General features: G+C 31.6%; 1 protein-coding gene across 7 annotated transcripts in view; it reads right to left on the reverse strand.

The window, feature by feature from the left end:
* Positions 1 to 12,492, reverse strand: part of MYO6 (myosin VI) — a 137,198-nt gene that overhangs the window by 47,201 nt on the left and 77,505 nt on the right. For all 7 annotated transcript variants that reach the window (XM_039853230.1, XM_039853229.1, XM_039853225.1 and 4 more), the window contains exons 10-12: positions 10,755 to 10,835; positions 7,864 to 8,044; positions 3,353 to 3,497 (exon numbers count right to left, since the gene is read on the reverse strand). In XM_039853230.1, the coding sequence (XP_039709164.1) occupies positions 3,353 to 3,497; positions 7,864 to 8,044; positions 10,755 to 10,835 (407 nt within the window). The remainder of the gene's footprint in view (positions 1 to 3,352; positions 3,498 to 7,863; positions 8,045 to 10,754; positions 10,836 to 12,492) is intronic.

The raw sequence follows: 12,492 nt of genomic DNA on the forward strand, positions 1-12,492 counted from the left end.
GATGCAGAGTTCAAAATACTCATTAGAAGGATGTTCAATGAACTTAGGGGAAGAGTAGATGAACTAAATGAGAATTGTAACATAGAGACAGAACACAAAAACCAGTCAGAAATGAAGAACACAACTGAAAAGAAGAATATATTAGAGGGAATCAACAGTAGGTTATACAGAGGACTGAATCAGCGATTTAGAAGATTAGGTAGCAGAAATCACCCAATGAGAACAGCAACAAGAAGAAAGAAAAACCAAAAATGGCGACAAGTTTAAGGGTCATCTGGGACAACATCAAGAGTACCAACATTTGCATCAAAGGGCAACAGAAGGAAAAGCGAGAGAGCAAGGAATTGAAAACCTGTTTGAAGAAAATGATGGAAAACTTCCTTAACCTGGTGAAGGAAACAGACATACAAGCCCAGGAAGCACAGAGAGTCCCAAACAAGATGAACCGAAAGAGGACCACACAAAGACACATCATCACTAAAATGCCAAAGGTTAAAGACAAAGAGAGAATCTTAAAAGCAACAAGAGAAAATCAAGTAGTTACCTACAAGGGAGCTCCCATAAAACACTGTCAGCTGATTTTTCAACGGAAACTTTACAGGCCAGAAAGGATTGGCATGAAATACTCAGTGATGAAAAGCAAGGACCTACAACCAAGATTATTTTACACAGCATGGCTATCATTTAGAATCGAATGACAGATAAAGAGCTTCCCAGACAAGAAAAAGCTAAAGGAGTTCATCAACAGCAAAGTAAATCAATATTACAAGAACTGTTAGAGGAACTTCTTTAAGGGGAAAAAAAGATCAAAAATATAAATAAGGATGGCAATAACTACATATCTATCAACAATTACTTTAAATGTGAATGGATTAAATGCTCCAATCAAAACACATAGGGTGACTGAATGGATAAGAAAACAAGACTCATTTCAGATCTAAAGACACACAAACTGAAGTAAAGGGATGGAAAAAGCTATTTCATTAAAATGGAAATGAAAAAAAATCTAGGTTAGCAATACCTACACCAGACAAAATAGTCATTAAATAAAGGCTATACAAGAGACAAAGAAAGATCTAGTAATCCCACTTCTGGCTATTTACCTGAAGAAACCCCAAATATTACTTTGAACGGCCATGTGCATCCATATGTTCACTGTAGCATTATTTACAACAGCCAAGAGATGGAGGCCACCTGGGTGTTCATCAATAGATGAATGGATTAAAAAAGGTGGTACATATATACAATGGAATATTACTCAGCCAAAAAAAAAGAATGAAATCTTGCCATCTGCAACAACATGGATGGACCTGTGCTGAGTGAAGTGAGGGTACTGTGCTGAGTGAAGTAAGTCAGACAGAGAAAGACAAATGCCATACAATTTCACTTACATATGGAATCTAAACAAAATAAACAAACAAACCAAAAACAAACTCATAGAACATTCTGAGGGCTGTCAGATGGGAGGGGGGTTGGAAGGATGGGTAAAAAAAGGGAAGGAATTAAGAAGTACAAATTGGTAGTTACAAAATAGTTAAGGGGATGTAAAATATAGCATAAGGAATATAATCAATAATACTGTAATAACTATGCATGGTGTCAGATGGATACTAGAATTATTGGGGTGATCACTTCATAAATTATATAAATATCTTATCACTATGTTGTATACCTGAAACTAATGTAATATTGTATACCAACTATAATTGAAAAAATAAAAAAATTTATTAAAAAAAGAATAACTTGGAATTAGTTCAGCAATGAATCAGGCTAAGCACGCCTTGCTAATATTTTCCAAAGTATAAAAGCTACCAAATTTCTTGAGTGGCTAAAAGGTTTTTTTAATCTTTCTTGTTTTAATTTGTTGATAATTTTTCTGAAATATGTCACTGGAACTCACGGCCTGCCTTACTTTTAGCAAGGGATAGAGGATCTGACTATTTCCCCACAAATGAAGATCTTACAATGCCTCAGAGTAATGACTGAATATCAATTTTATTTTCCAGTACTGAAAACAAAAATTCCTAAAACATAGGATGTTGAGCCAAAAGTATACATATAGACCCAGACACAATCTAGAAGTTCTTGGTTACTGGTTTTAAAAATCTTGCCTAGACTCTTATTCTCTTGTCACTTATAATTTCCTATAAATGAAGAATCCTAAAGGTAAGAGGAAATTCCATCTGCTGAGTGTTTCACTAAAGTGAGTTCTACTTAATAGAAGATTCATTTTCTGTTTTTAAAAATATTTTACTCTATTTACTCCTAATAACTCTTTCTTTACATTATAACTCCTGAATAATGGTTCTTCCAAGTATAGTTATGAGCAGAATTTTAACTATAAGGAAATAGGGATGCCATTAAAATAGTGGCCATTTTTTTCATAAATATTGTGGTTTGGTCACAAATAATAATGAAAAAAATGTATTATTTACAGAGAGGAAGCAGATATTTCTTCATTACAACATTAATGAACTAGGAATAAATGCTATGATAATTTTAGCCTTGTTTCCAATATATATCAAACTACATGACTTTCAATTAGCCTTGAAACTCTAATGAATGTCCAGGAGAGTGGTGAGCATGTATGCAGATTAATATTACCAACAACTTTGTTCATTAGTTAAAAACTTTACTCAAGTCATTCCAAGCTGGCTGTAGAAACTTCAAGCAAGTTTTCTGACTTTAAAATTATAAGCACAGAGAATGTCTAAATTCAACTTATATAATAATTTTTAGATTAAAAATGTTTATGATATTAAGGAAATCCAATCAAAACTCAATATAAATTATAAGAATATGTGCGATTCAAGCAACTGGCATTAATTTGAACAAGGCTTCAAATTTTGTTTCCAGTTTCACTATTTGCTAACAGAAGTTTTAGCACATGCCATTTGCAAGAAAAATCACTTTTAAATTAAAATGATCTATTGCCTTCTGAAACTAATGGTGATGATTGCACAACCTTGTAAATATACTAAAAACACTGAATCTCACCTTTAAGAGTACATTATATCTCAAAATATACAATGTTCTGAAAAAATGTTTTTAGATTGTTAAGTAAAACAACTCATATTCTCATAGTTGTAAAAAAGTAAACCTCTTATAAATTTCACAATATATCTTTAAAGAACAACTTTAATAGATACAGAAGTAAGCATTAATATTTATGATTTACTGCTGCGAGATGCACAGAATTTTGATCTACTGAGCACATGATTTAGAACATTACAGTGAACAGAATGAATCATATATAAAGATCAACTTTAAATCTCAGTGTTCTCAAAAACAGACTTTTCCTCTAGAAATCACAAGGCAGAGTTTTTGCAGAGCAGTGAGTTCAGGGACTTACTTTATAACTGTTCCTTTGGTGCCCCCTGCTGTTGTTAGCATGACTCTTGTAGTTAAACTTACACGAAGATCATCTTGATCCAAACCAAGTAATTCAGCACAATATTCCAATGACTGACTAGATTTATTCTTCAGAGTACAACCACCTAATGAAAGTATATTTTAATTTGAAATTAATCAACATTATGTAAATCAGACTGTCAAGATTCATTTCTTAGAAGTATACTTCACTTATATAAAACTATGGAATAGACAAGGTTTATTTATGACTTTTAATTTCACCTCACTTTTTCACTACTCTTGTCTGATACTCATACCCTCAATAAGCTCAGTCTGGGACAAAATCACTCTACCCATCAATATTAACCTGCCACTGTTTCATTTTTTATGACCCTGCAAGTGAAAACTAATAATGATGGCTTATAATCCTTGTTATAAAGTCAGAGTGAGGTAAATACTCCATACCCACTAGGATAGATATACTCTGACAGACAAAAAAGACAGTATTGGTGAGGATGTATATAATCTGACAGACAAACAGACAGTGTTGGTGGAGAAACAAAAACTTTTATACACTGTTGATGAGGATGTAAAATGGTACAGCTACTCTGAAAAACAGTCTGACAGTTCCTCAAAAGGTGAATTGTAATTACCATGACTCAATAGTTCCAATACTAGGCATTTACCTAAGAAAAATAAAAACATGTCTGCACAAAAATTTGTACACAGATGTGTACAGCAGCATTATTCATAACAGCCAAAGGTAGAAACAACCCAAATGTTGATCAAATGATGAATGGATAAAACAAAATGTGCTATATTCACACAATGGAATATTATTCAGCAATAAAAATAAAGACACAAAAATAAAGTCACAAAAGATCACATGCTGTATGACTCCGTTTATATGAAATACAATAATAGAAAAATTTATAGAAAGAAAGTAGAATACTAGTTAAAACTAAAGCTGAGAGATTTGTGAGGGAGTGGGTGAGGTGACTGTTGACGGGTATGGAGTTTCTTTTTGGAGTGATGATCTAAATGTTATAAAACTAATTGTGCTTCTGGCTGCACAACACATAATATACTAAAAACACTGAATTATACATTTTAAATGAGTGAACTGTATGGTATGAATTATATTTCAATAAAGCTGTTACAAAAAATAAGAGAAGAATACTTAGAAAATTTATTAAACCTTTAACTCCATGAAAATAAGCTTACTACTAATTTTTAGTTTATACACACAAACATTATCTAAAGTTATATAACTGAAAAAATTGACCACCAATAATTCATTAATTCATTGAATACTTCTCCTTTACTATTCTGCAGTTTCTTACATACTTCCAGGAATTATGTAAGGCTAACATAAGAAAGCAAAAATATACAGAGCTTTTTCAGATTGTGAGAACATGCCAAAATGGACCTCTCCAATTGAAAATAAAAAATCAATTCTAATTAGAAAGAAACCATCTGGATCTATAGGAAGGATCACAGGAAGGATGAAGAGTAATATAATAAAATCTCAGCTATTAAAGTAAAAATAAACTAATTTATTCATTTTCTTGATTCACTGCCTCATTCCAGCCTTCTCTGCTTTCTACTCATTTTCCCTTCAACATCAGGAAGTTTAAGAAAAATAAAAGATGATGTAATTATGTGCTATGTACCTTCTGACCATTTAAGCACTTTTCAACTAAGTAAATCATGCTACATTTATGGTCCTTTGTATACATCTGCATGTTCTACCACAAAGTAATAACATGAAGTGTGAAAATGTCACTTTTCTCACTTCTGACACCACTTTCAAAGTGTGCATTAAATATTCTAAACTTATTTTGTGTTACTTTGAACTCCCACGTGCTCCTTTGGTACAACAATGCTACAGAGCAAATGAAATATATTTTAACATTCATTAAATTTTCAAAATAAAATTTTAAATCCCTCAAAAAAAACTAATAAAAAAATTTAATGCACACTGAGAACATACCTGATTTTGCTTATTTTTAAATTATAAACTGGAAGTACTCTATTTTTATTTTATAATCATTCATTAAAATAAGGTGATTACTATGTGCTAGACATAAGCATTCACATAATTTTACAAATATTTAATTCATTTATTGCTCTGTATAACATGATAGGGACTGTTGTTATCTCCAGTTTACACGCAAGGAAACAGACATGGAGAGGTTAAATTCCTGGCCCAAGGTCACACAGGCAGTTAACACATGGTGAACAGTCTGGCTTAAGAGCACGTGCTCTTTTTTCTCAAACCAACAATAGGTTCTGTCACCATGAAAAGTCTGAATTTTAAACAGATTCTTGGACTGGGGGCTCATATCCATCAGCTCATTCAATTTAGCACCTGTCTCATCCCCACTAGCTGTTCCAGAACTGCTGCCTTCACCATGAAGCTCCATGAGTTTCCCCAATTCAAAGTGGGGCTTCTTCAGCATTTTGACTTTTCTAACAAAGACATCATAGAGCAGATGACAGAATGGCAAGCCTTTTCTATATCTTTTCCAATGTTAGTAATTTCTAAGGAATCAATTTATTGACCACTTCTTTCAAGTCATTTGTCATTATTTCCATCACCTTCTGGGTGTGGTGGATGTAGTAATGCTGAGCTTAACAGGTCTTCCAAATCTAATGTGTTTTTTAGTAAAACCAACACAGAATAAATGGAGCAGATACCCATTTGTAGTCTTGACACCAACATAAGCTTCAATCATGGCAAAAAATCTGCCATTTTTTGACTACGGAGCACATTTTGTCACAGATAAGATCCATGCCAGGGAAATTAGTCAAGCGGTTTTTGTCCTGAACATCTTCAGTCATTAGCCTGAATTTCCTAAATGCAATGTCATCATTCTGCAGATCAGTTAGGCTCACTTCAAAAACACTACCTTGAGACCATCAAATGCAATTTTGGTTCCTTGAGTTCTCTTGACTAAGAGCAGTCTCAATATTACTTATATTGAACATAACTGGTACTTTCACACCATACCAATCTTCCTTAGGGTCAGTCACTCTTCTTGGTTCCCTTTTGGTCGCCTTTTGTAAGGCACTTGTTCTTGCTGACCACCATAGTGCTGCTCAGAGAGCCAAAAAAGGGAGCATGTGCTCTTAAACATCATGCTATGCTGTATCTGATGTTACTGAATTCACAGCCTCATAGGACATTAGATCTGAAAGTCATCAAGACTATTTCAATCTGCTTATTCACAGATGAGGATACTCAGGAAGGTTCAGTGACTGGGGCACTGAGGGACAATTATCACAAGTACTCAAGTTAGTTAGACTTTGGTAAAACCCAGCCTTCATATCTATAACTTGATTAATAACCATTTTACTTAACTTATATGAGTTTCACTTCTGTAAAATGGAGATACTATCCCCTACTTCATTATCTTTATGAAGTTTAGATGATAATTATGTTTATGATGAAATATAATATGTAAAAGGTCTTACACAAAGCAGACATATTTTTTAAATGTTCTTTTTCTTTACTCTTGTTCTACTTCCCTATGTGCATACTATTGCTAGATACTACACTTTGAAAGCACTTCTCATGGATTATTTATTGTTTTACAAATGAAAAAAACCAAGGCTCAGAGAGCTTCTAGAATCTGACACTAAAGCTCATGTTATTGACTACTACACTAAGTGGTGTGTTCAATTTTTTTTTAACTCACTGTAAAATTTTTAAATAATATATTTATGCAGGAGTCAACAATCTTTTTCTCTAAAATGTCAGATTTTAGGCTTTGGTGGCCTTACGGTCTCTGTCACAACCACTCAGCTCTGCCACAAAAGCACAAAAGCTGGAATAGACAAGACATAAGTAAATGGGTGTAGCTGTGTTCTAACATTATTTTTGCAAAAACAGGCAGCTGGGCAGATTTAGGCATGGGCCACAGTTTGCCATCCCCTGTATTCATGGATCAAACTTATGATTACATAAAAATTCTTACTCTTTATGTAGAAACCAAAACACTAGAGTTGAAAATTACTTTCATACAGGCACTTAAATGCTCTTTTCAATTTTCATAAAGTTTATCCTATTCTCATTTTCCAGTAATAAAATATATGGGCTTTAATGTATTCAACTGCCCTAATTAACTGATCTAAGTTTAAATCGATTAATAAGAAAAATGTCAAAATACTTTAACAGATGATACAGAATTATTCTGTTCACTTATTGGGTAAGTATAACGTCAGCTGAAAAATTTAACTAAATATGACCCTGGTAGTCAGTTGCTTGTCCTTCATAAAATGAGTCTATTCCTCATCAGTATCACTAATTTCTTCAAAACAGAGCTCATAATGACTAATAATGCAGCATCCTTCATTTGTACAATTCACCATGTAACACGGTATAGTCTAGAAATTTCAAGGTATTAACAAACCTGCACACAAACAGATGCAATTTACACATGATAAAGAAATGACAGAACTTCTAATTTTACTCCTCTTTAAAACAAAACAAATAAACCAGAAAAAAACCTGAAGTGCTGCCGGCTTCCTCAAAATCAATATTTCCAAGATGCAGGACACCAGCTACTACCCGGAACAGATCAAGCTTTTCATTATCATCCAAACCAATCTTTTTCATGGCTGTGCACATTCTAATAAAATCTCCGTGGTCATCTAACAGAGGGTCTTTCAAGGAACCTGCCTTAAGATGCTACAAAATAAAAATACATCAATTAACCACACTTTACATTATTTAAGTATACTAAAAAAAATTACACAAGGTCTATTGATGCACTATATAACATGCAAAAATAAAATTGTCTAGGGAAAAACTTTAGCATTCTAACACATTCAAAAACCAAAATTACTGGGCAAAGTGTACACAGGATCTCTGTGTAATTTCTTTCGACTGCATGTGAATCTACGATTATCTCAAAAAAATTTTAGTCAAAAATAGAATGAGATGAAAAAAATGGAATCAGGTGTTTTCTAATCAAATTAAAATTTTAACTGTAAAGCCTTATAATGCTGGGATATTACAGAAAAATAAAAATTGGGTAAAACATAAGGAAATATCAATGATTGAAATGAATCAACATGAGCTATAAGTCAAAAAGAACTGAAGTAAAAAACTTGTACTAAAAATTTAAGTCTGACACTTAGAATAAACTGCCATCAACTGCACCAACAGTAGTAAATAGTGGACAGGCTAATAACAGTTTTCATGGTCTGAGAATTATTTTTTAAACCTTTTTTTTTGTGTGTAAATATATATGAGGTAAAACATATTAGTAGGTATTATGCACTTTAAGAATTTATGAAATGACTGAAAACATTTCAGAAAAAACGAAGAGAAAATTTGCTTTCTCTCCTAAAAGAACTTGCACCAAAAGTAGTCATTTCTTAGACCCTATAACAAACTCAGAAAAGAAGAAAAGTCAGGCCTATAAAAACCAAGAGGAGAAAAATAAAAGGTACTGGACACAGAAAGGCTGGACTACAGATTTTCCAGAACTTCAGAATGAATAAATGAAACTAAACGTTAGGTAACTGCATGAAAACTGTCCATCAAAGATGCCTCTAAGAGGTTTCTTTCCCTCCCAGTTGCCAATTGCTTCCTAGCTAAAGTTTTAATTGCCTTTCCACAAAATTCCTTAAAATGTTTAATTATGTTTGTATGAAATTTCTGAAAAATGTCTAGATAAATTTAATTTTACTCTTCAAAGTAACAAAGAAAACAATCACATGCAGCCAAAGTTAACAGGAAACATACCATGCATTATTTTTAGTCTTGCAACTGAACGGTCACTTCATTTAAAAACTGTTTCTAATCAAATGTTAATGACCACATTGCTGTTATAGCAGACTAAAAATACTGCATTCTCCTAAAAATTACACACAGCTTAAAAACACTCAAATGGAACCAGGCAAAGGATTCTAATTAGTCAAAATGATCACCTCGTCCTCCTGATAAAGAAAACATAAAAAGTAATTTAAACATATTAATCCATTGCTCTATTATGCATTTAGATATATATATAAACACACACACTCAGTAATATGAATGAGATTCTTAATAAAGTATGCTGATGCTAGAATCAGAAAGGGCACATTTTCTTCTTAGAAGAGTACAAAGAATACATACGTTACTTTTTAAAAAGTAAAATCCAGTTTTCTTTCCTAACTCAGTTTATTCCATGCCAAAAGGTCAATTAATGTGTATATGTATATATTTTTTCCCTTTATGACAGCTGCAATACCCACTAGAAAATGTCTCCATTATCTTAGTGAAAAAAATACAATGTCTATACTTTGATGATGCCTTATAAAAATATAGGTTATCATAACAAAGGCAGATACTATAATAAACATTAATGTTACTTTTTAAAGTTCTAACCATGAATGCAACAAACTAAAGTTTGTGATTCATAATTCAGACATCTGTATCTAAAATGATAAATAAAATGTAAGCTTAAACAAAGATTAAATGCAGGCTGATCTGATCAGAATTCAAAATAATGGGGATTTTCATTTGTTTCCTGTTTTTTCTACGAATGTAACAAAGACTAATTCATCTCACTAAGTTTTGAAAGGAGTCAAAAACGTCCGACTCAAATTCAAGAGCATTAAAAACTGAGTATAATAAAAACTTGTTCAATTAAATACTGAATAGAAATCTTTTAATAAAATTAATAAAGACAACATGAACTAGTCCATATAATTAATCCTGACTTCGTATTTCATAATTTAAGCTCCTTGAGGAGATATAACTTAATACCACTTATTACTTAAACACTGCATATTAAAATGTATAAGGGTTGTTACAGATTTTTAGGTTAAGGATTTAATGTTTTTAAAATAATACTTAATGGTATAATTACAACTAATCTTAGAAATGTAATAATTCAGTAAGACCTATATATAAACTTTTCATAATATATTAGAGAACTATGATGTTGTAAAGAAAAATACAATAATATATAAGCATTAATTCACAAGAATGTTTATTCTATTTAGTGTCTACTACAAAGCTTACTGCAGCCTTGAAGTAGGCAATAAATTATAAAGGATATATTTTATACTTAATCCCAAGTGGGTACTATGAGAGTAAGTTTCAAAAATGTTAGCGCCGGATAATTCTTTTACAATTTAACAGTCTCATGCTGGGAAAAAGAACAAAAGGAAAGTAGTTGTGTGCTGAGGCCTGACCAAGAAGAACCAGAACCTATAGTTTCTGTAGATACAAACATAGGAATACAGTAATACATACACTCTAAGAGAGATTTGGATGAGTATTTAGTTTTTTAAAGTACAAGCCTAAAAGTCAAAAATCTTATTTGAGCTCCAAAATAAAAAAAATATGTATTATCTTTCAGCATAATTTTTTTGTATTAAAGACTTTAAAAAACAGTCTACCATACCTCAGGAGTTTTTCGGTTCTGCAAAATTTGTTTGTCAGTTTCTTTGTTAGCAAAGTATCTAGTGCAGCCTCGGTTTAAATACTATGACAAAGAAAGGTAAAATATAATTAACAAATATGATCCTAATGAAAATAATACATAAGAAAACACAACTTATTAAGTAGTGCTAACCATAAAGAATTTCTAAACATAAACATCTCAGTTAAAACCCATACTTCTAATGTAACGACTAGGTGGAGAGCCAGAGGAGAGAAAGAGCAATTAGGGGGATCAGTTTATAAACTATATAATTGTCTAACAAATGTACTATATACTTAAACTAATAATAAAATTAAATTTAAAAAAAACCCATACTTTTATATAAGCATTTTACTTCCACTAATCAAACCAGAGATGTTGAAAATCCCAATTCTTGAAAGTAGATTTAAATTAAATGATTAACGTAAAAATCAATACCATAAACCTTTCCTATACTTAAAGGGCAAAAATTTTAAATACTCTGTGTCAAACATCTTACTAAAGATACATATAGTTCATAAGTACTACAGATAATAAAAATCACCTTCATATTAAATTATAAAGTCTCAAATAAAGACCCACATAGTGTGATTTAATATTTTAAATTCTAACATATATTATCCTTGAGTTTCTAATTTTTTATTTTTAGAGTCAGTGCTTTAAAACATGCCTTTCATATTTACTGACAATTAACACTGACTATATGTAAATTATAATACTTGCTTTATGAACCGTCATAGTTATTAAAATAACAATTTCAGCTTTTATCTCAAGGTTTTACTTTGTTGCCCAGAAGCCTTTTTAAAAGCCTTTTTAAAAGCCTTTTTAAAACATAAAACAAGAAAAGCAGTTGAAAAGAAAATACCACTACATTGGTCTCAAAGAAAATCTATTACAACATTTAGGGGAGGGGAGGCAGGAAAGAAGTACACAGGGAACAAGATGGATACTTTTAAGAAATATCTCAGCTTCTGTTAAATCAGGTCATTATGATTCCAGTGCATCATGGCATGAATTCCAAGATTAAATATACCACACCACATCAAATAGATACCAAAGGAAAAAAATTATAGTAAATTTTGAATAATGGGATAAATTAGTATTTTATATGATCAATGCTTCTATCTTTCCCCTCCATTATAATAAATATTAAAATTAGTTAAAACGAGAAAATGGTATATAATTTTTCTTTCTGCTCTAGGAACTTTGGGAAAAAAAAAATAAAAGGGAGGGCGATACTACTGGTAAACATTTTCAATTAACTGTTTCAAAACAGAGCTCTATTATTTAGCAAGATCATAATGGCTAAAATATATGGGGCCCCCAAAAAAGTTTTCTTTGCTATCGAGAGTTTTATCCCCCAACCCCAACTATTTTTATCAAATACTTGGCTTTTGGACAAATTGACTTAATAGTCAAACCTAGGAAAGATACTTGTTTATTCCAAATTTTCTGTAATTAGAAAGCTGTAACTATTCTTGCCCTCCATTCTCATTCTATCCAAGCTTTATTCGTATTCAAGATCTTTGCATGACTGTAACAAATACTTCCATAAAACATGTGCAAAAGTATGTGAAATTGATTAATATAAGAATTTTAAACCTTTTGTTTTCTAAAATACAGATACAAATTTTTTAATACAAATGTTTTCAGACAGGTGTATCACTACAGTTTTTACACACTAATATGGATATAGTGACAAAAAAAATTGAAGGTGTTC

The sequence above is a fragment of the Pteropus medius genome, unplaced genomic scaffold, assembly GCF_902729225.1.
Source record: "Pteropus medius unplaced genomic scaffold, Ma_sr-lr_union100, whole genome shotgun sequence".
NCBI lineage: Eukaryota > Metazoa > Chordata > Mammalia > Chiroptera > Pteropodidae > Pteropus > Pteropus medius.